Source organism: Sminthopsis crassicaudata, chromosome 1 (assembly GCF_048593235.1).
Source record: "Sminthopsis crassicaudata isolate SCR6 chromosome 1, ASM4859323v1, whole genome shotgun sequence".
In the NCBI taxonomy this organism is placed as follows: domain Eukaryota; kingdom Metazoa; phylum Chordata; class Mammalia; order Dasyuromorphia; family Dasyuridae; genus Sminthopsis; species Sminthopsis crassicaudata.
In genome coordinates, this window is record NC_133617.1 from 661,641,741 (window position 1) to 661,664,510 (window position 22,770).

The window sequence follows — 22,770 nt, forward strand, 5'->3', positions numbered from 1 at the left end:
AGTGGGTCCATCAGACTCCCCCCCTGCCCCTGAGATTGAGGCACCCTTCTCTTGAGACATTGAAACAATGGGACTCCTTCTCCATGCACTAGAAAGAAAATAAGTCTCTTCTCCTGGAACTGACAACTGACATCTCAAACTTCCAGTTCTCACAATAGGTCCTCTTGCATTTTCAGGCTTTCCCTTGTATTCCTTTATTCCTCTTTCCCCATGATTTTCTCACCCTACTACACCATAAACCTTCACGACCTTGCCTGGACCCGCCATATTCCTGGAATCCTTCAGTTCCTAAAACCCTCCCACAAAGATAAGCTTTGTCCATCTACATCCCACATCTAAGCAAAGCCAGTGAACCAGAGGCGCACATGGCTAGGGCCAATGAACTCCTTCCAATAAACAGGCAGGGAAGCAGACCAGAATCACAGACCCAGCAGATGGCAGGAAAAGTGAGGAGCGGGATCTCTGCTATGACCTCCATGGAAGCCTTGGTGTTGCAAGGACAGGATATGTACCTCCACAGAGAGCACACTCCCAGGCTTGTGTCGAAATGGCGAGGAGGGATCCTCCAAGTTGAGGGGTCTCAGGATGGGATTTGCCTCATAGGAGAAGCGCGTGGGATGCAGGGTAGCAAAGTCAAAGAGCAGATTGTCGAGGACAAACTCCAGCTGGACCCATGTACCACCCGGAAGCCCAGGGATGGCTGGTGTACGGCACACAAGCAGGTGGGAGGAGTTGATATGGCACGGCTCCTCAAACTGAGAGGAAGGGGAAAAAGCCTGATGAGGAGAGATACTCAGCGCCAATCTCAAGTGAGCATGCTGAGCCCATACGCTGACTACCTGCCGCGTGTGGGGGCCCAAGCTGGGTGCTGATAGGATACAGAGAATATGGCTCTTAACCTGAAGAAGTTCCTCACCTAATAAGGAAATCTTGGCTCTTTTCTTAGTCCCATCCATCATCTCCCTCCCTCCCCCAGAAAGCTCTTGCTACAGAAGAAAAATCAAGATGGAACCTAAGAGAGCAAAAATTAGTTTTTCTTAATTAAATGACAGACACAGAAGTCAAAAGCCTTTCCTTCCTCACACAGTTTTCATTTTGATCATTTAATATGCACGGATGCAATTCCTCAATAGATAGTGGGGATAGAGAGACAAACAGAAGTGGAGAGGAAAACCAACAAGCATATGAAAGAATGCTCTAAATCACTGATAACAAGAGAAATGCAAGTCAGAACAACCCTGAGAATTCACCTCACACTATATAAATTTGCAAAGTTGACAAAAGATGGTAATAGTGCTGGAAGGGTTGTGGGAACATAGACACATTGGTACACTGCTGGTAGAACTGTGAATTGGTACAATCATGCTATGAAAGCAGTTTGGAATTATGCAAATAAAGTGATTAAAATGTCCATACACTTTGGCTTACAACTTCCATTATTGGACTTATACTTCTAGGAAGCCACTGATAAGAAGAAAGTCCCCACATACACCAAATATTTAAATCAGCACTTTTTATGAAAACAAAGAATTAGAAACAAAGTAGATGACCATCAACTGGGATATGGCTAAACAAAAGTACGTGTATGTAATAGAATATTACAATGCTGTACAAATGGTATGTGATGTATGCAAAGAATCATGAAGTGATGTAGAAACAAGGAAGCAAAACCAAGAAACAATATACACAATGACCACGATGATGTAAATGGAAAGGACAATCATATACACAAAAAAATTGAGTGATTATTGCAAAATTACCAAGAGCATTATGGCTTGAAAGAAGAAATATGAGAAAATACTCCCAAGCCCAGTCTTTTGCAAAAGTACGAAGTCCACAAGTGTTGCACATTACCCATATTTTCAGACTTTTTTCAACATATAGATCAATTGTGTTAATTTTATCTTCTTTTTCTTTATTTTTTGTCTTTGAAACAATACTGTTATACTTTCCCAATAATATTAGGGATCAAACAGGGATGCCATTCTGACCACTATTATTCAATATAGCACTAGAAATGTTAGCTATAGCAATAAGAGAAGAAAAATAAATCAAGGGAATTAAAGTAAGAAATGAGGAAACAAAACTATCACTCTTTGCAGATCATATGATGGTATACTCAGGGTATCAACTAAAAAACTACTTGAAATAATTAACTTTAGCAAAGTTGCAGGATATAAGATAAACCCACATTTTTTTATAAGATCAACAAAGCCTAGTAGCAACACATAGAAAGAAAAATTCCATTTAAAATAACTATAAACAGGAAGTACAAAGTTGGGGAAAAAAATCTTTATAGTCAGAATTTCTAATAAAGGTCTCATTTCTAAAATATATAAAGAACTGTGTCAAATGTATAAGAATATATAAATCACTCTCCAGGTAATAAATAGTCAAAGGAAATGAACAAACAGTTCATTTGGTGAAGAAATCATCTACAGGAATACTAAAAAAGTGCTTTAAATCACTTTTGATGAGAGAAATAAAAATTAAAGTAACACTTAGATACCACCTCATACATATCAAATTGCTAATAAGACAAAAAGGAAAGTGATAAATGTTGGAAAGGATGTGAGAAAACTGGGATACTTCTTTGGGCATTTCCAGAATGGTTGGATCATTTCACAACTCCACCAACAATGCATTAGTGTCCCAGTTTTCTCACATCCCCTCCAACATATATTATTATCTTTGGAAATATGTTTTTCATGGTAGCACATTATATCAAATTGCCTGTTATTTTTGGAAAAGGGGAAAGGAAGGAGGGAGGAAGAAAAATTGGAAATCAAATCTTGTAAAAATGAATACTAAAAATTCTTGACATGTAATGGGGGAAAAATACTACTTTAAAAAATATTGTTATAAAGGCGTCTTTTTGGCAGAAGGGATATTGGGGAAAACCAGGGAGATAATCAAAGACATTGATAAAAACTTATTTTAAAAAACACATGGAATGTTACAGTGAAGGGCTGAGAGTACATACTGCCAGGAAGCTAGGGACAGAAAGAGCCGCTTGAAGCGGGTAGAAGGCTGGTGACAGATTAGCTCTGGATAAAGTTTCCAAAACCAGACAGAGGAGGCCACAGAGGCTGAAAGGCACTGTGCTGGGACAAGGTTCTGGGACATGGAAATACAGGAGAAACTCTCAATCACATTACTGCAATAGGGCAGGGCACAATGAGAACCTGGAGGCCCAGAGATGACCTACGTGCCGTGTGCTGCACGGGGTATCCTGGGCACATTCAGTCTCAGTCTCTGGGATGATCCGACGTCTTCGTCCCAGCCCTCGTCGCTGACGCTGATTCTTCTCCTCAGTTGATACCGTGACCCGGATTCTTGGCGTCTGCACCACATCCAAGTTCTGCCCATGGACCCAGATCACACGCCCTCCACTGCAACACAGCCATGTGAGCCACGGCCCCACTGCAACATAGCCATGTGAGCCACGGCCCCATGGACACCAAGCCACGCAAGTTCCCAGCCCTCTCTCCCACAGACACACCCCCAGCTGGGAGCCCTGCCTCCCAACCATGCCCTGCACCTGACGAAGCTCTTGGCAGGACCCGCAGAGGTTATGTTGGGGTCTGGCGTGTACTGGAAGACACCCTGCTGCAGCTGCCTCTCCACACCTCCAAACCACACAGACACCTGCAGTGCCGCAGCCACAGGACTGGGACTTGTCTGGCACTGGAGCTGTTCCATCTGGGCCACTGAGAAGCTGGGGGTAAGGGGGCAATGGGAAAGAAAGAAAAGCCGGATCAGGTTTAAGGGAGACAATGGGAGTCTGATCCCATGGCAGCGTCTAAAGAAGAAAGTTTCTATAGGTCTGCCCAACTAAGAGAAGGGGACAAGGAAACAGAGGTGATGGAGAGGAAGAGGAAAAATGAGGAAAGGTAAAGAGGCAAGGAAGATCCAAAGCAATCCCAATAGACTTTGGACAGAAAATGCCATCGGCATCCAGAAAAAGCTGTAAGGAGACTGAATGTAAATCAACACATGCTATGTACACTTCTTTTTTCTGTTTTTTAATCTCTTCCATGGTTTTTCCCTTTACTCTGATTTTTCTCTCCCAAAATGATTCATAAAGCAATGTGTGTTAAAAATAAATAAACTTATAAAAAAAGAGGAAGAAAAAGAAGAGCAAGAATACAAGAAGTATGTAATGGCCTCTCAGGAATGGGAAAAGCCCAGAATGGGGAGCACCCAGCCAGGCCATGGCTGAGATCTCTGTAGTCATCATTCAGGTTCAGGACACATACAAATATCCCAGCTGCCCTCAGGAACATAGTATGGTTCTGTCATCCAGAGGTTTAGCCAAATTTTTTTAAAATTATGTTTACAAAGTTGTAAACCTGAATGGAATGACAGTCTTGAGTCAAGAAAATTTGCCCCTAACGTATTAGCTATATGATCATAGGTAAATCACCCCAGATAAACTCCATATCCAGAAGTTACAGCTGAATGTCAGGTTTCTATTGGTGAAAGGAATTTCTATACCAGAAGCTCCTTTTTTGTTGTTTCCAGTCATTTTCAGTTGTATCTAATTCTCTGTGATTCTACTAGGGATTTTCTTGGCAAAGATACGGAGTGGTTTTCCATTTCCTTCTCCAGCTCATTTTACAGATGAGGAAACTGAGGTAAATAGGGTTAAGTGACTAGCCCAAGGTCATACAATTAGTGAGTCTCTGAAGCTGTATTTGAACTCAGAAAGATGATTCTTCATGACTCCAAGCTCAGCATTATATCCACTGTGCTTCCTAGCTGCGCTCAGAAAAACTCCTTGAACACTCACTGAAATTACAGATCCAAACAAAAATAATTTAACTGCAACTTGAGATTACACATTCCATAAATGTACTCCTCACTGTGTAACGCTCATTTCTTTGGCCTAAACTTACATCTTTCAGGCTTCAAAGGAGACTCTAGGAATACAGGATTTGGTAAACAAGTTCTTTGCTTATTCCTTCACACAATTATAGTATTTCATGGTCAGGGAAATACTGATGATGAATTTCTTCTTACTCTCCCATTCCCCCCAAATCATGAAATCCTCCTTTCAGCATTCCCTCAAAGCAGACATATCATCTCACCCTTGAAAACAAGCATGTCAGAGAGCTCAAGACCCCGGGAGGCAGCTCCAAACGTCAGCAAGTTTTCCTTACATAGAGCTCAAAACTGCCTCTCAGTAACTCCCACCCATTGCTCCTAATTCTTCCCTCCTGAGCCAAGAAAAACAAACCTAATCTCTCTTTCACATAAAAGCCCTTCCCTTCAAATATTTGAAGGCAGCTATCAAGTTCTCTTTATGTCTTTTCTTCTTTAGATTAAACCAGTTATTCAACTACCTCTGAACTCACTTAAACATGCTAGCAGCTAGTGCAAACCTCACCACCTTGCTTATAAGAATAGCAGGGAAGGTGATGTCAAAGGTATGGACAAAACCCAGAATTCAGAAAGAGACATATTTTTGGACATGGCCAATACAAGAATTTGTTTTGTTTGACTCGTTCATTTGTCACAAGGGTTTTGTTTTGCTATTTCCCCCCAATGAGGGGAATAGAAAAAGGAGATAAAGTAGACTTTTGTTCACTGATAAACATTCAATTTAAGTTTTGCCCAAAATTAAATGTTTTGCTGAAATTCTGATGTCTATAGCATTCATCTGAGCCTAGCAATCCCTAGTAATCCCTCTCAAAATTAATCTGTCCCAGCTTCATTTTATCTACAAATGATTAAACACGCCATTTTTGCCTTCATCCAAGTCACTGAAGTATCCCTGATATTAAATTATCTGGGTTCAGAAGAATGGCCTGTTATCATAAAATTACTAGTTCATAGAGGGCTATTTTGACTTCTGTTAAATAAAGCTAGAATAGCTCAAGTCAAAGGAGTAAAATAATCAAGGCTAAACTAAGTAGAAAAGTATTGTTTTAAATGTGCATTGTGGTTGATCTGAGCAGAACTCTATGATTTTATGAAACTTGGAGAGGATGCGAAAAAGGTTGTTTCAGTGCAAAGAATAGAATTAGTCAGACAACCAACTAGTGAAGGAAATCCAGTGTTCCCTCAGAGAATAAATGCTTTGAAGGAAAAAAAAGGACAGAAAGGAAATCCTAGCCTAGGTCCAGAATAGACGCCTATGATACAAAGGATAACTTTGGATCTATGCAATAGATACATGTCTTTCTAAAGGGCTCCAGCTAGATCCGTGAAGAAAGAGAGAGTTTCCAGCACTCCAAGGAATGAAAATATGGCTTCACAAGTACCTAAAGTACAGAAGACTCCACTAAGAGTGAGAGGAAGAACAGGAAGTAATGACCAAGGATGGAAGTGGCTGCACATTAGTTTGACCCAAACAGCAGAAAGGCTGCTTGTCTTGTAGGGATGTCTGCATTATGAATACGATAAGAATGCCTCCTAAGGCTTGTCGAACTGATGACCACTGCCTGCTGGCTGGTGGTTCACACAGAGACAAGTAACACAATCAGAAGGAGCCCAGGAAGCAAAATTAGGGCTTAGAAAATTATCAGCAAGCAGGTGAAGGTCCTGGAAACATACATGCTTGGGGTTTCCATCATTGCTGCCAATAAAGGGGTTAAAGAAAAGCAGAATTGAGAAGTAAACAGCTGGCTAATAAATTAGTGGATTTAGAGACAATGACTTAAAATATACAAATTATGGATCCTTGGTCAAGAATATAGCATACTGTGTGAATATATGTATGTATACATGTGTATAAATATATTCATGCTTAACTATAGCTTGCTTGGGGAAGGAGAAGGGAGGAAAGAAGGAAAAATAAAGTAAAAAGTACACAGTAGAGAACAAAAGAAAACTTACAAGAAAGCAAAGAAAAATAGACAGCTATAGATACAATGTCTTCTATTATTATACATGATTTCCTGAAATAGAAATTTATTGTTACATATTTTGAATCCTCTCTTATATTCTACTGTATACATGATAATGCCTTTTTTCTTTTTTCTATCTTTTTTGTCTTTTTCCATTTTGTTTTTTTATTATTTCATGTTTAAGTTTTAAATAAATAAATACATTAAAAAGAAAAAAAAAATGGAGAATAGCCAAGAAAGGCTTTAAGCTACTTGAGGACTGAATCTTTCATTTTTGTCTCTGTGTTAGTAGTGCCTAGCATAGTTCCTAGAATTGTTATTAAATGCTCACTGATTGATAAAAACATATTTGCACAGAGAATTTGAAACTGATTAAAACTGGAAAAGTAGGAGAAGGATTTAAAGTGGTACTTTTTATGGTAGCAAAGAATTGGAAATAAAGTAGATGTCCATTGATTGGGGAACAGCTAAGCAAACTATGGTATACAAATGAAATGAGACATTTTTGTTCTGTAAGAAATGATAAATGTGATGAATACAGAGAAATACGGAAAGGTCCACATGAACTAATAAAGAGTAAAGTGAGTAGAGCCAAGAAAATAATATACACGATGACCAAAACAATGTCAGTGGAAAGAATGATCACCAAAAAAATGTAAAGTTATGTTGCAATACGATGAAGATCAAACATGACTTGAAAAAGAACCCAACCTTTTACAGAGGTGGGAGGTTCATGACTGTTGTACAATTTGTGCCTGACCTGTGGTAGAGCTTCACAAACTCATATTAGTCTGATCATCCACAGTTGGACACAATGTACCTTGACCCCTACAAAGTGATGTAATTTCTCTTCAGGAACAAAAGATAACAACCAACGGGTACTGTACATATTTTCTGACATTTCCAATGTATTAATTGATTATTCTGTCTTCCCTTTTTTTCCTTTTTTTTTTGTCTTTAAAAAAATACAATTTGAAATCTGGGAATTTGTTTTGCTTAACTGTACGTGTTGTAACAGAAGATATTTGGGTTTCTGCTTTCTCAATAGGGAAAGGGATTAGAAAGAAAAGGCAGATTCGCATTTGAAAAAAATATATATAACCAAAGTTTTAAAAAAAATACATAGTGTGGTTCTCTGGAAAAGGGATGATTCTGGTGGAAATTATGGTAATGTTAAAAAAAAAGTCATCAACAAAAATTTGTTTTCCAAAAGGTAGAAGACAAGTGAAACTATCTACATACATCTGCCAAACCAGATATGATGAAGAGGAGAAGGAATTACATGGGAAGAATACTAGCAATTCATTTAAAAAATATTCCCAAAAAAGGAAACAATAAAAGCCATGGTTTCAGACCTATAAAAGCACAAATTGTATGCAATAAACTGTAATGAACATGGAAAAACTAAAGAACTTAAAGTACAAGGAGGTAAATTCAACCTTTTAGATATCCCCAAAACTTGATAATATGACTCATAAGTAAAATATGGCTATGAAAGGGCACATTCTGCAAAAAGGAACAGAGAAGATCTATGGAATAGAGTAGTATTGTACATAAAGAAAAAATATTTATATAAGGAAATACAGGAAGGAGTAGGGGTTAGATGTGAAAAGGAGCTAAGAATTTTAGCCAATTGCAAACTCAATATGAGCCCAGAATAACTAAGGCTGAATAAATTGAGGCACAGTGCCAAGACAAGAGAGGGGATGGACTGTCTACTCCATCACAACTGGAGCATTTTGTTCAGTTCTGGGTACCATAGTTCATGAAGGACATGGACAAACTGGAGCAGATCCAGAAGAAGATGACAAAGACAGTGAGGGATCCAGAGGCTGTAGCATCTGGGCATCAACCACAGCTACCAGGGAGGGTTAGCATGGAGAGGAAAAAAACTTACAGAGTCTTCAAATCTGAAGAGCTGTAATGTAGAAGGCTTGTTTTAATTGTCTTCAGAGGACAGAGCTAGGAGCAATGGGTAAAATTTAACAAAAGTATATTTCAGCTCAATGTAAGGAAAAATTTCCCAACAATAGGACAAAACAAGCTGCCTCTGATGCTGATAAGTTCCCCATCACCTTTAAATATAAGTATTACTGACTGACTAACTTGTCGGGAACTCTGTACAGAGGATTCCCATTCAAGTACAAATCACAATATATGACTTCTGAAAGTCCTTCCAATTCTGAATTTCTGTGATTAGGACACCTCCATACCTTGTATGAAAAGAATAGGAAAAGGAAATTGTAGAATTAGAGATGGAAGTGAGGGAAGGAAAATCAGTGATTTTTAAAAAGCTATTGAAACAGCCCTTACAGTTGACAGGGATGGTCACCAACCAAAACTCGGATGTCTTCCAATCGTCCAGTTAGCAGTTTGGAACCCTGAAGGGTCAGATAGGTACCCCCGGCCTTGGGACCTCGAATGGGAAAGATGGATTTCACCTCGGGATCCTGAGGAAAACAGAGGATGATGACTATGAGGGAAAAGAGAGCTGGAAAAGAAAGAGAAGCAGACAGAGAGGGAGAGCCAGGAAGAAACAGAGAGGCTTAATAAGGGGAGGAGAGAGAAGGAAAGAAAGAAGAATATCTCTCTCTCTCTCTCTCTCTCTCTCTCTCTCTCTCTCTCTCTCTCTCTCTCTCTCTCTCTCTCTCTCTCTCTCTCACACACACACACACACACACAATATCTGTCTCTATGTGTGTCTCTTTGTCTGTGTGTGTGTTTCTTTCTCTCCCTCTCCATAACAGGAGATGAAAGAAAGAGATATACAGAAACAAAAAGACACTAAATATAACAGAGAAATTGGACAAAATAAGAGATGGACAAAACAAGAGAAAAATACATGAATCGAGGAAGAGAAGAGGAAAAAGACACAAAGATGGAGAAATAGATACAAAGATGAGGCAAAAAGAAAAAAAAAACATGAGGATATGAGAAGAAGGTATAAATCATTATCGTAATACAAATTTATATGATAGTCTATCATATAATGTTTATTATTAATAATATATTCAATCCTGTGAAGTTTTTTTATTTTTATTTTTCCCCTTTGACAGATGATAAAACTGAGAGTAAAAGAGGTTAATGGTTAGAGATTAAAGGACTTGTCCAGGATCACATAGTTAGTAAGCATCTGAGGTAAGACTTGAACTCAGGTTGTTCCTAACTCTAAATCCATTGGTCTTATCCACTGTACCACCTGCTTGCCTCAAAGATAGGAGAGAAACAAAAACAAGAGAGACACATTGACTGAGGCAGACAGACAGCAAAGGGGCAAGGGAAGAAGAGTCAGACACCCATAATCAAAGGGAGTCAGAGACAGTGATGAAGACAAGAGAGGAACAAGTTAAGCATAAGCCCCCACAGAGTAAGAGAACCGGGGGATCACAAGAGGGGTGAAAGGGAAGTGCAGAAGTCTGGTGTTAAGAGGAGCAGGTTGAGAGTCAATCTACCTGATAGGCAAATTTGTGTTCAGAGATACCATGTCCTCCACCAGGAACTTCCACAGTCACATGGCCCACCTTCTCCTCCCCACTGCCACCAGTGACACACACAATGCTGTGGAAGACAAGCAGTCCAATGAGTCCTGCCTCAGCTCATCAGCCCCTCTACCGCCTCGCCTCTTCTGGCCCCACCATTCAGGTAGCCTTGCTCCTGACCCTGCTGACCCTGCACAGGGCTCCCACAAGAGACGCCTGGGAATTAACACTCAACGGAGCAGTTTCTTCCCTTCATCCACAGTATAATGAAAGCCCTGGGGAGAACTATTTGTCTTGTTTCCATGATTTAAATTTTTTTCATTATAATAATGGGGATGGCCAGAGCTGACATAATGATCCGAGCAGACAATGTGTTACCATGGAACGGGATGGGAATGGCATTCTGAGGCAGACAGTGGTTAATGACTTGTCCGGTAATTCTCTGAAGCCAAAATTGAAATTAAACTTCCTGACTCCCGTCTTGGGGCTCTGTCTTCATTGTCTATCTTTATCAAACACCTACATGTGTCAAGTGCCCAGTGTTGGTCCCTGGAGGGTTCAAAAGGGAAAAGCTAACCCGAGTCCTTAAGATGGCAGAGGAACTGTCCACTAGGAAGGGGCCCTGGCCTATAGTCAAGCCATAGAGAGCTAAGACAGAAGAGAAAAAGTGCTTTTGTGAAATCAGGATTCAAAGAATTCTCTAGCTAATGGTTAAAGGTTAATGTGGGTTGACCTGAAAGCGGGGCTTCCAAAGGGAAAGTATCTTTCTCCTTTAGGATTCAGGATAAAGGCTAAGATGGAGTAAAAGTGTGGCAGGATCCCAGGCAGGAGCTCTGGGGGATGCTAAAAAGCAGAGGATGGTCATCATCAGGCTTGTGATGAGGAGGGTCCAGTGAGGACCAGGGGGCCCATAGCAAGGAGGAATGATAATGCCCCAAAAAGAATCCAGAATGAAAGCAGAGCAGCAGACCTGGGGTCCACCGGCCCATGTTCAGCTGACAGCAGACGCTCTCTTCCTGTCCCAATTCCCTTTAAAAGGATACCTGCTCGAGACCTCATATTCCAGGGCATCCACAACACAAGGCACTCCAGCCACGGCGACTGTCTCCGCAATGTCCTGATGCTTCTGGCCTAGGTTGGATCCTCGGATGGTAATGCGGGTGCCCCCATCCACAGGCCCAGTCAGTGGCTCCACCTGTCCAGTTCCACCACAATCACAGCCTAGGCCCATCCACGAGGAGGATGATACCCCGGGCCCACCTCTCCATCCCCCGGCTTCCCTGAGGCACAGACTGTCACCCCTCTGTCCTCTCGCCCCCTTCTCTCTATCTCCAAGCCTGAGGGTCTCTCCTCCTCCCCTCCCCAGGCTCCTTCCCTGTACACCCCATTACCCACATACCATGTGAATGAGGGGGGCTGGGCACAGAGCTGCTTCAGTCTCAGCGCAGGCCTCCCGGGCCACACAGTGGGGATGGTTGCCGTCACACCACACACAGCTGTAGCGAGGGTCAGCCGTCCGGCAGAGGCTGCAGTCTGGACGTCCCACGGAGCAGTCATATAGTGTCACTGGGAGGGAAGAGAAGTATAGTCCCATCCTTACCACACTGCCCTCCCCCAGGTCTTCCTTCATCTTCCTGAGAACGGAGCATCCTCTGTTCCGGAGGTGTCACACAAACAACTGGTCAGTGCCTGCCTGAGTCAGATTAAAACATAAGTGGAAATAGTTAATGAAAATATCTGCCTTCCTCCAGATCTTCCACACTCCCTGAAGTGTCACACAACAACTCCTTGAGTCAGATTAAAACATAAGTGGAAATAGTTAATAAAAATATCTGCCCTCCTCCAGATCTTCCACACTCCCTGAAGTGTCACACAACAACTCCTTGAGTCAGATTAAAACATAAGTGGAAATAGTTAATAAAAATATCTGCCCTCCTCCAGATCTTCCACACTTCCTGAAGTGTCACACAACAACTCCTTGAGTCAGATTAAAACATAAGTGGAAATAGTTAATAAAAATAAGTACATAAACATTAGATAATGTGAATTTGTGTTTTTCTAAATCGATATGTGGCCCACAGGGATCTTGAGATATGGCTTAGTGGCCCCCATTTCTACTTCCTTCCTATACTACCATCCTCCTTCCCACCCCTCAAGTCCTCACCATGAAGCCCCTCGGCGCTGTCCACTCGAAGCCTTCCTGACTTCCGCAAGAACACAGGCACGTGGAACTCGGGCTGTGGGGCTGCATAGCTGAGCTGAGGTGAGACAAGGGAGGAAAGAAGGGAGTAAGGCAAGAAAGGAAAGGGAGGTGTTACCCAGAGAAGAATCAGAACAAGGAATTTAACTTCCAGATGTTCAGAGTAAGAAGCCCCGTTTCTGACTCTCAAAATCAAAGGTCTGTGTCTTCCTCAGACTTGGAGACCTTTCTAAGCCAAGGACTATGAACTCCCTCAGACCGAGGGGTTCTCCAGGGTCAACCAGCCAGGACCCCTTCAGATATGGAGACTCTCCAAGGGCAAAAGACCCTGAAAAGGGGGATGGGGCATGCAGAAGAGTCTCTGAAGGCAATGGCTGCCTCTCTTTTCAGATGGCAGTCCTGGGGATTAGTGTCCTAGAACAGTCAGCTGTGTGAGGTTGGGGACAAAGACACCCCACCTTGGGATCCCCCATTCCTCTACCTGGTGCAGCTGGCAGATGATGCGACAGAGTGTGCCCGTGACCCCGTCACACTCCACTCGGGCCTTGGTCACTTCCATGTGACCCTCCACCTCTAGCACACATTCATAGTCCCCTAGCCCATCCTGGGGAAGAAAATTTAAAAATTGGGACCTGTTGACTCCTGAAGGTTACCCTGTGGGAGCTTGATAAACATTCGCTGAACTATTTTATAAGTTAAGAGAGGCTTGAAGACCTCTCTGAAGCTGTCTAGGAGTTTAAGATGGCAGGGGGGTATCTGCAGTAAGCCTTGACATTATTCCAATTTCCCCAAAGCAAAAAGTTAGAATTCTGGGATTATTAGTAATATAGTAATATAATGTATTATATAATTACCATGCATTATCATAACATAGTACAATATAATAAATAATTAGGATTAGTAGGTGTAGAGGGTGCCAAACTTTCCTTCTAACTAATGCCCGACATCAGAAGGGTCTTATACATGGAGAATAAAGGGGCCTAGGGCTGTCCTAGCTTCAGGAATAGGAGGGCCCTTGAATGAGCCCCAGGACTCACCTGGTACAAATGAAAATTCCTTCCTACAAGGGTCAGTTCACGTTCTATCTGGACAGGCAGCAAGGGAGAGCCCTCAATACCCTCCACACAGGGACAGGCAGCAGGACCCTGGTTTATTGCCTCTTCCTATAAAAATCCAGAGAAAGGAGGGTGTGGGGCTGCATTCTCCCTCCCTGCCCTCCCAGCCCTTCCTTTCTTCCCTCCTCCCCCGACACTGAAGGAGGCCATCAGGCCCTGTCCCCTCCTCCCACAGAGAGCCCAGATGACGGCCGGGAGGGAAGGGATAGGGCGGCATCCTCAGCCCCTAGCCCACCCCCTCTCCTCCTGCCCCAAAGACCTTGCTCTTTCTCCCTCCTGGCTCTCAGCCTCACCAGCTCCCAGAGCCCGGGGGAGTCATACTGGTAGTCGAGGTCAGGGAGGAGGATGCGGGGGGCGTTGGGGCCCTCGAATTCCGATGAGTCTCCGTCACCTGAGAGGAGGGTGGAAGTGGAGAAGGGCGACGAATCACTCCCTGTCCACTCGTCCGCCTCAGGCAGTTCATCCTCTCGGAGCAGCCAGTCAGGGGCATGCCCCTCGGAGCCAGCGACCCCTGGGAAAGTGGTGGAGGGGCCGGTGCTGGGAGCGTGACCCCAGCGAGGAGAGGAGGAAGGGGCCAGGGAGCCAAGCTCCCAAGAGGAGGAGGTCAGAACTGCTGTATGGGAGGGCTGGCCTCCGAGGGGAGAGGGCGAAGGGGCAGGGGGCACAAGGTCCTCCGCTTCGGTCACCGCTCCAGGGGCATCCACTACGGTCACAGTGTCACCCATGCCCTCCATAGTCCCAGGATCCACAGGGATGCTGGGGAGACGGCTGGGTTCCTCAGGTGGAGCTGTCTCTGGGCCTGGAGTCACCTTTGACCCAACCGTGCTGGGGACAAAGGTCTCTGTAGTTGGAGGGGCTACAGTGGTGAGCATGGGGACTATGGGGGGAGGCCCAGGCTCTGGGGGAGGGGTCTTCGGTGCCTGTTCTGTTGGGGGAGGCATGGGATCTGGGGAGGGAGAACTGGACTCCACAAGCAGAGTGCCCGGCTCTGTGGGGGGAGGTTTGGGAGCAGGAGTGACAGGAGCTTTGGGGGGCACAGAAGGGATAAAAGTGGGAACATTCCCCGTTGGAGCCACAGAAGAGAGGAGTGGCCAGGAGGCTGACAATGGCCGCTGGGGATTGGAGGCAGAGGAGGAGGGGGGAGGAAGACATACTCAAAGGACACAAATGGGAAGTGAGAAGGCCGAGAGGTGCAGGGTTGTGTTTCAGAGAAAAGATAAGAAGATCAAAGAAAAGAGAAACACACAAAAAAATCTAGTTAATTCACTAAGGGAGGAAACCATCCCAGGGAACATCAGTGACTGAGGAAGGGGTCCCAGGAAAGTGTCGCAAAAGGGAAGGAACCAGAGAGCTGGTGGACGTGCCCAACCCACTTACTTTGGAGCACAGACAAATCAACTCAGCCAAACCCCGTGTAAACACCACAGGAAAAACCACGCGTAAAACAGAGGAGACACGAGTCTACGTCCTGTCACCAAGGACACACAGACTCTCACGAAACTGCACTAGCGCACAGACAGCGGCCACACACGGGGACATCCCCTCCCATGGGTCAGTCACACATGGGGTCAGTCACACACGGGTCAGTCACACGTGGGATCAGTCACACACAGGGACAGCATGAGCACATTCCCCCACACGGGATCAGTCACACACGGGATCAGTCACACACGGGATCAGTCACATATGGGATCAGTCACACATGGGGTCAGTCACACACGGGTCAGTCACACGTGGGATCAGTCACACACAGGGACAGCATGAGCACATTCCCCCACACGGGATCAGTCGCACACAGGATCAGTCACACACGGGGTCAGTCACACACGGGATCAGTCACACATGGGATCAGTCACACATGGGATCAGTCACACACGGGATCAATCACACACGGGATCAGTCGCACACAGGATCAGTCACACACGGGGTCAGTCACACATGGGATCAGTCACACACGGGGTCAGTCACACATGGGATCAGTCACACACAGGTCAGTCACACATGGGATCAGTCACACACGGGGTCAGTCACACACGGGATCAGTCGCACACAGGATCAGTCACACACGGGGTCAGTTACACATGGGATCAGTCACACATGGGATCAGTCACACACGGGGTCAGTCACACATGGGATCAGTCACACACAGGTCAGTCACACATGGGATCAGTCACACACGGGGTCAGTCACACACGGGATCAGTCGCACACAGGATCAGTCACACACGGGGTCAGTCACACATGGGATCAGTCACACACGGGATCAGTCAAACACGGGTCAGTCACACACGGGGTCAGTCACACACGGGAACAGTCACACATGGGATCAGTCACACATGGGATCAGTCACACACGGGATCAATCACACACGGGATCAGTCGCACACAGGATCAGTCACACACGGGGTCAGTCACACATGGGATCAGTCACACACGGGGTCAGTCACACATGGGATCAGTCACACACAGGTCAGTCACACATGGGATCAGTCACACACGGGGTCAGTCACACACGGGATCAGTCGCACACAGGATCAGTCACACACGGGGTCAGTTACACATGGGATCAGTCACACATGGGATCAGTCACACACGGGGTCAGTCACACATGGGATCAGTCACACACAGGTCAGTCACACATGGGATCAGTCACACACGGGGTCAGTCACACACGGGATCAGTCGCACACAGGATCAGTCACACACGGGGTCAGTCACACATGGGATCAGTCACACATGGGATCAGTCACACACAGGGACAGCATGAGCACATTCCCCCACATGGGATCAGTCACACACGGGATCAGTCGCACACAGGATCAGTCACACACGGGGTCAGTCACACATGGGATCAGTCACACACAGGATCAGTCACACACGGGATCAGTTGCACACAGGATCAGTCACACACGGGGTCAGTCACACATGGGATCAGTCACACACGGGGTCAGTCACACACAGGATCAGTCACACACGGGATCAGTTACACACAGGGACAGCACGAGCACATCCTCCCACACAGGATCAGTCACACATGGGATCAGTCACACATGGGGACAGCATGAGCACATCCCCCCACACGGGATCACTCACACACGGGATCAGTCACACACGGGATCAGTCACCCGTGGGATCAGTCACACACAGGGACAGCATGAGCACATCCCCCCACACGGGATCAGTCGCACACAGGATCAGTCACACATGGTATCAGCCACACATGGGGACAGCACGAGCACATTCCCCTCACACAGGATCAGTAACACACATGGGATCAGTCACACACGGGATCAGTCAACACAGGGACAGCATGAGCACATCCCCCCACACGGGGTCAGTCGCACATGGGATCAGTCACACACAGGGTCAGTCACACATGGGATCAGTCACACATGGGATCAGTCACACACGGGGTCAGTCACACACGGGTCAGTCACACGTGGGATCAGTCACACACAGGGACAGCATGAGCACATTCCCCCACATGGGATCAGTTACACACGGGATCAGTCGCACACAGGATCAGTCACACATGGGGTCAGTCACACACGGGATCAGTTGCACACAGGATCAGTCACATACGGGGTCAGTCACACATGGGATCAGTCACACATGGGATCAGTCACACACGGATCAGTCACACATGGGATCAGTCACACATGGGATTAGTCACACACGGGATCAGTCACACACGGGAGTGACACAAGTCACACGCGCACACACACACACACACACACACACACACACACACACACCTCTTGTCTGTGTGCCCACCTCCCATGTCACACTCACCCTCTGGCTGTGCACAATGGGCCCTCCTTCACAGGCTGTCTTGTGGGTGCACAGATGCTGCCAGACACACCAGCTGCACCCCCAGGAGCTCTGCACGCAGGCCTGGCATCTAGGACAAGGCAAAGTAGACTGGTGGAGGAGAGAAGCCCGTAAGGCGTGGTGATGACAGGGGATTGGACGGACCCCGGGTCAGGGCCGGGGACTGGTGGTGACGGTAACAGGACTGTTTTATATATTGAGATCAGGGAAGTAGGACTGCCACTACAATCCCTGTTTTGTCGATGGGAAGCCAGGGAGTCAGAGAGAGTGGCAATGTAATGGGGGGTGCTGGAGGGGAGAACCAGGGCAGGGTCGGGACCGGGATAAGGTGGCAGTTAGAAAGCCCGGGCATCGGGGCAGGGGAACTCACGGAGTGGACAGATGAAGCGTCGCCACAGCAGCACAGTCATAGAAGGAGAACTCGGTGGATGCAATGATGACTTCCCCAAACTTCAGCCACAAAGGCACTAAGACATGATCTGTGAGGAGGTGGAAGGGAGTACTAAGTCAGGACCTGAGGCTCACACTTGTAACACTCATAGGTTCTGCTGCAAGAGAGAATCAAAGCCCCAAGACCCAGGGAGAACGCAGGGAAAGAGAGGGGAGAAAAACAAGCCACAGACCCCTCATCTTCCAAGGCTCCCCCTCTCTGTCCTAGCCAGTCCTGAGCTCTCCCACACCTCCCCCCTCCAGAGCAGAGTCTTTCCTTTGCTATTCCCGTCCCAGCCTGCCCGTTCCCTCACTGACCAGCACCCGTCTGCAGGGCGGGGGTCCGACTGGGGTCCGGGGAGGGACACATCACGCCAGCATCAGTCCGCACCGCAGGGCTCTCATACTCTTCAAAATAACACGAGTAGGCTTCATCTGGTCGCAGGACAGGCAAATCTGAGATTGACAGGAATATCTGCCAATCAAAGGGCAGGACAAGCACATCAGCCTGTGCACGGATCACACGTGTGCGCGCACACACATGCACACACACACACACACACACACACACACAGAGGCACCCACACCACTCTGTCCAGGAGACTCGGAGCTCCACACATATTCTACCCCTCTGAACCTAGGGGGATATGCAGAAGGAAGGGGCAACAAAATCAAAATTAACTGGATCCCTCATGAGCTCTACAGATGTCCCCCGTGGAATTCCCACAATTACCCCTCAGGAAGCCTGTCACAAACAGCTCTTCATGAGCCCTCCCATAGACAAATGGCTGTGAAATGTGAATCCTCACACTGCCCTTGGAGTACCCCCATATATCATCAATGACCCCCCAACATCCCTAATAGAAACCTTCAGCAAGGGTCTCCATCATCTTCCCATGAAAATCCGTGGAGGTCCCTACAAATGCAATCCTCAGAGCTTCCTACATTTACCAACCCATAGAGTAGTACCACAGACATCGTCCTTAGAGCTCCCCCCACCTCCCCAGAGTTCCCCAAGCTAGCTACCATGGAGGATCCCTCAGCATCTCCCACATGGAAGACATCACCTCCCCCACCCAGCACATCCCCAAACAATTATCCCCTGCAGAGCATTCCTGTACATGCCTCCCCCCGAAAAGAAAACTATCTCGGAAACTCTCGTGGAATCTGCTGTGGACACTCCCTATCCCACCAGAACGCTCCAAAAAGTCCCAGTCCATGGAGTCTCTCCATAGACGTCCTCTGGTCCTTCTCTGGATAGGCCCCTCAGAGACACCCCCCACCCTATCTCTTGGGGCTTACATTTCTCTTCTCCTCCCTGCTAACATTGGCTGGACTCACAGCCTGGATCTGAAGACACTTAGGCTCAGGACTGAAGCTCCATAGCCAGGGCTCTGGGCCCCGGCCCCGGGAGCACTCAGCATGCCGTGTGCACCTGGATCAAACAGAGGAAGCGTTTGAGGATCACAGAGAATCTGTCCCAGTCAAGGGGGGAAAGAAATCCTTCCCTTCATGCCTTTAGCTAGGAATCAGAATCATAAAGGGCCTCTACAAGGCCCAAATGGTCAAGAGGGGTCTCCAGGCATTCCAGCAATGGAAGGATCTGCTCCAGCTGACCCCCCAATCAAGGACTTGACTGCCCAAGGTACATTTCTACCTCAGTCTCCTGGGGATGGGCTGGCTGATCAAATCCCCCAAACCCACATATTAGCATCAGCAAGATAATCCACTGGGCTCATAGAAAAACTATCTATCTGAACATCAATAGAAGGATCTCTAGAATTCACAGAAGAACTTCCGTGAGTCAGGGACCCCAGAGGGTCTGGAAGGCACCTCCTCCTACCCAACCCCACACACATTAGCAATCCACAAGGGTCAGATGGTCAAGACACTGACCTTCCAAGAAGAACACACCAGCCACAGTAGGGGTCCTTGGGGGCCAGACACGATGTACAGTCCAAGTGCTGGGAGCAGGAGGCCACTGGGACCCTCACTACCTGGAGATGCAAGGTGGTCAACTCAACAAAGAAATCCACAGAGAAGCCCAGGAATCCCGGGGCAATTCACTTATTTCTTACTTCAAAATCCATTCAAATTCACCATGTTCTAGGACATAATGATTCCCATTTCAATAACACTTTAAAGTTAAAAAAAAAATGTGGCCTGCTGAGTAGACAGCAAAGCTGGGCCAGGTTTAGTCGTCCTCCCCTTCACCATTCTATGCTCCCAACCCATCATTTTTATCATGAATCAACCAAATCACGTTCTAAATCATAACAAAAACCACATTAACATTTTAAGGTTTGAAACTTTAGAACAAATGTTGTGATAATGGTTGAAGAAGGAATATTATCCCCTTTTAACGGATGAAGGATTTGGAGTCCTAAGAAGTAAGTGTCAGTCTGGATTCAAACCAAAGGCTTCTGATTCTATTCTTTCCACTACATCATGTCTACATCTATAGAAAGAGGGTCCAGTTCCACCCCCAGCCTTAGCCCCATCACTCACTGTGCTCTGGGTCATGACATACAGATGTTCCAAAGCCCAGTCAAAGATGAGGTCACTGCTCACCGCCGAGTCACTCTGGATGAGCTGAGTTGCATAAGGACGATGGTCACCTTCTGGGCCCAAGTAAACCTGGATAATCGGGAATAGTGAATGGGGCAAGGACAGTGAAGAGCTATGGGGATGTCCAAAAACCCAGAGATCAGAGATCACAATGCCCAGCCTTGGGGTCAGGTATCAGAGATCTCAGATTACAGACAATGAAGCCCAAAGCTCAAAGACCAGAGGGCATAGCTACAGGTTACATGGTTCATCCCTAGGAGCCAAGTGAGTATACTCTGGTTCAGAAGCTTATGGACTTGGTCCCAGGATCAAAAATGACACATCCCAGAATAGACTCCCCCCCAAAAAATATTATAGGCAAAATGAGAGAGAGAGAGAGAGAGAGAGAGAGAGAGAGAGAGAGAGAGAGGAGAGAGAGACAGAGAGAGAGAGAGAGAGAGAGAGAGACAGAGAGAGAGAGAGAGAGAGACAGAGAGAGAGAGAGACAGAGAGAGAGAGAGACAGAGAGAGAGAGAGAAAGAGAGAGAGAGAGAGAGAGAGAGAGAGAGAGAGAGAGAGAGAGAGAGAGAGAGAGAGATCAGGAAATCTAATATTTCTCCTTTCACATAGTAACATATCCTTCTTAACCTGTAGTTTTGACCCCCCCCATGGGTGTCCACAGTCCCTGATCTTACCTTGTGCAGCTGCCCTTGGCTATCTCCCAGGAAGGCAATGGTGTGGCCATCTTCCACACTAACTGCTACAGCTGTTAACTGGACATCTGCCCACTCTACCAGGGGTGTGGCCTCTAAGGGAACTCGGCTGGCCATTGGGCTGGGCGTGTGGTCTGACCCACAGGGGTAGGCATCCAGTGTATCCTTAACAAGAGGAAGAAATTTAGGGTGGAGTCACGATTCCTGCCACACTAAAGCCCAGGACTTCCAGGTGGTTTCTTCCACATGCTCGAAACAGCCTTAAACATCCCTGAGAGTGGTTGGTGTTCTTGAGGGCCTTAAGTGTCTATAGGATGATACGATTCTATCTTCTGAACCAAAAATAAAGGTATTGGTCAAACCAAAAAAAAAATTATTTTCGCAAAAGCTTCATTAAAAAACATATTTTCTTTTCTTAAAGTTGGGACTTCCTGGAAAATATGGAATATATGGTCACTGGAGCTAAAAATTGCCCCCACCACAGCAGCCACCCTCCCTAAAAAATCCTCACCATCCCCACTCTCAGTAGAGTTCCCAAGTAGGAGAGGAACAGAAGAAGAGATGTTAGCACTTGAGAAGGAAGCAAGAATCTCAGAGTTTCCTATGACTATCTCCATTTCACCTCAACCTCCCACAACATAATGCAACTGGTACGCATTACCATGGAATTCCCATGCTGCCATACTTGAGCTGGCCCCACTTTGTCCCAAGATTTTGATCCTTCCCAGAGCTCTCACTATCACCTCTCTGCTGATATCTTCCAAATCTCCATCTCCAATAACTCTGAAAACTATCACTGAGGTTACAGTCCCTTATTTCCAGGTACTCACCAGCCAAAACGATCTCAAACTCAAGCCATGTCCAAGACCAAACCAAATCTCCCTTTCTCCCTTGTCCTTCCACCATTTCCTCAATCTTAAAGAACTAAAGCCAATTTTGACTTTTCCCTTTATGCTTTCAATTCTTCCTCTAAATATCTCTCACTCTCTTCTTCTCCATTTCCAAGGTCACATCTCCAGGAGAGAAAAAAAAAAAGGGAGCATAATGACCAACTACAATTCCAGAAGACTCATGATGAGACTTGTCACACACCTCCTGTTAGAGAAGTAATGGACTCAAGAGTTTAGAATGAGACTTTAAAAAAAAAAAAAAAACATGGCCAATGAGGGAATTTGTTTTGCTTGACTGCTGGGGGTTTGTAACAGTGTTCATTCTTCTTGTTTTCTCAATGGGAAGGAGGAAAGAAAAGGGGATAGAAAGAAGGTAGATCTGAAAATAAAATAAAACTGAATTTAAATTTTAATTTAAAAAAAGATAATTATAAACAGGAAAGGACTTTGTCAGCTATTATTTACCATAAAATTTGGATTATTAGTCCAGCTCCTTGATTAATGGCTGGATTACTACACTAGCCTTTGAAATAATCTCCCTGACCTTAGTCTTCCTCTCCAATCCATCTTGCTCACAGTACCAAATCAAATCTTCCTCAAAATATCTTTTTCTTGCTTTACACTCCTACTCCTACTCCAAAACCCAGTAGACAGTGAGCCAAATTTAACCTCTTCAGTCAATATTCAGCATCTTCCATTCTACAATCTCACCTGACCC

The 22,770-nt window shown here is 45.7% G+C and overlaps 1 protein-coding gene across 3 annotated transcripts in view; it reads right to left on the bottom strand.

Annotated features, from left to right (window-relative positions):
* The window catches only part of PLXNB1 (plexin B1), a 62,907-nt gene that overhangs the window by 17,490 nt on the left and 22,647 nt on the right, over nt 1-22,770 (bottom strand). For all 3 annotated transcript variants that reach the window (XM_074283026.1, XM_074283025.1, XM_074283024.1), the window contains exons 4-21: nt 21,145-21,327; nt 20,411-20,539; nt 19,799-19,899; nt 19,205-19,337; nt 18,221-18,377; nt 17,844-17,952; nt 17,435-17,543; nt 13,939-14,757; nt 13,568-13,693; nt 13,012-13,134; nt 12,495-12,588; nt 11,730-11,896; nt 11,374-11,525; nt 10,304-10,409; nt 9,165-9,301; nt 3,542-3,718; nt 3,209-3,392; nt 513-755 (exon numbers count right to left, since the gene is read on the bottom strand). In XM_074283026.1, coding sequence (XP_074139127.1) covers nt 513-755; nt 3,209-3,392; nt 3,542-3,718; nt 9,165-9,301; nt 10,304-10,409; nt 11,374-11,525; nt 11,730-11,896; nt 12,495-12,588; nt 13,012-13,134; nt 13,568-13,693; nt 13,939-14,757; nt 17,435-17,543; nt 17,844-17,952; nt 18,221-18,377; nt 19,205-19,337; nt 19,799-19,899; nt 20,411-20,539; nt 21,145-21,327 — 3,249 coding nt within the window. The remainder of the gene's footprint in view (nt 1-512; nt 756-3,208; nt 3,393-3,541; nt 3,719-9,164; nt 9,302-10,303; nt 10,410-11,373; nt 11,526-11,729; nt 11,897-12,494; nt 12,589-13,011; nt 13,135-13,567; nt 13,694-13,938; nt 14,758-17,434; nt 17,544-17,843; nt 17,953-18,220; nt 18,378-19,204; nt 19,338-19,798; nt 19,900-20,410; nt 20,540-21,144; nt 21,328-22,770) is intronic.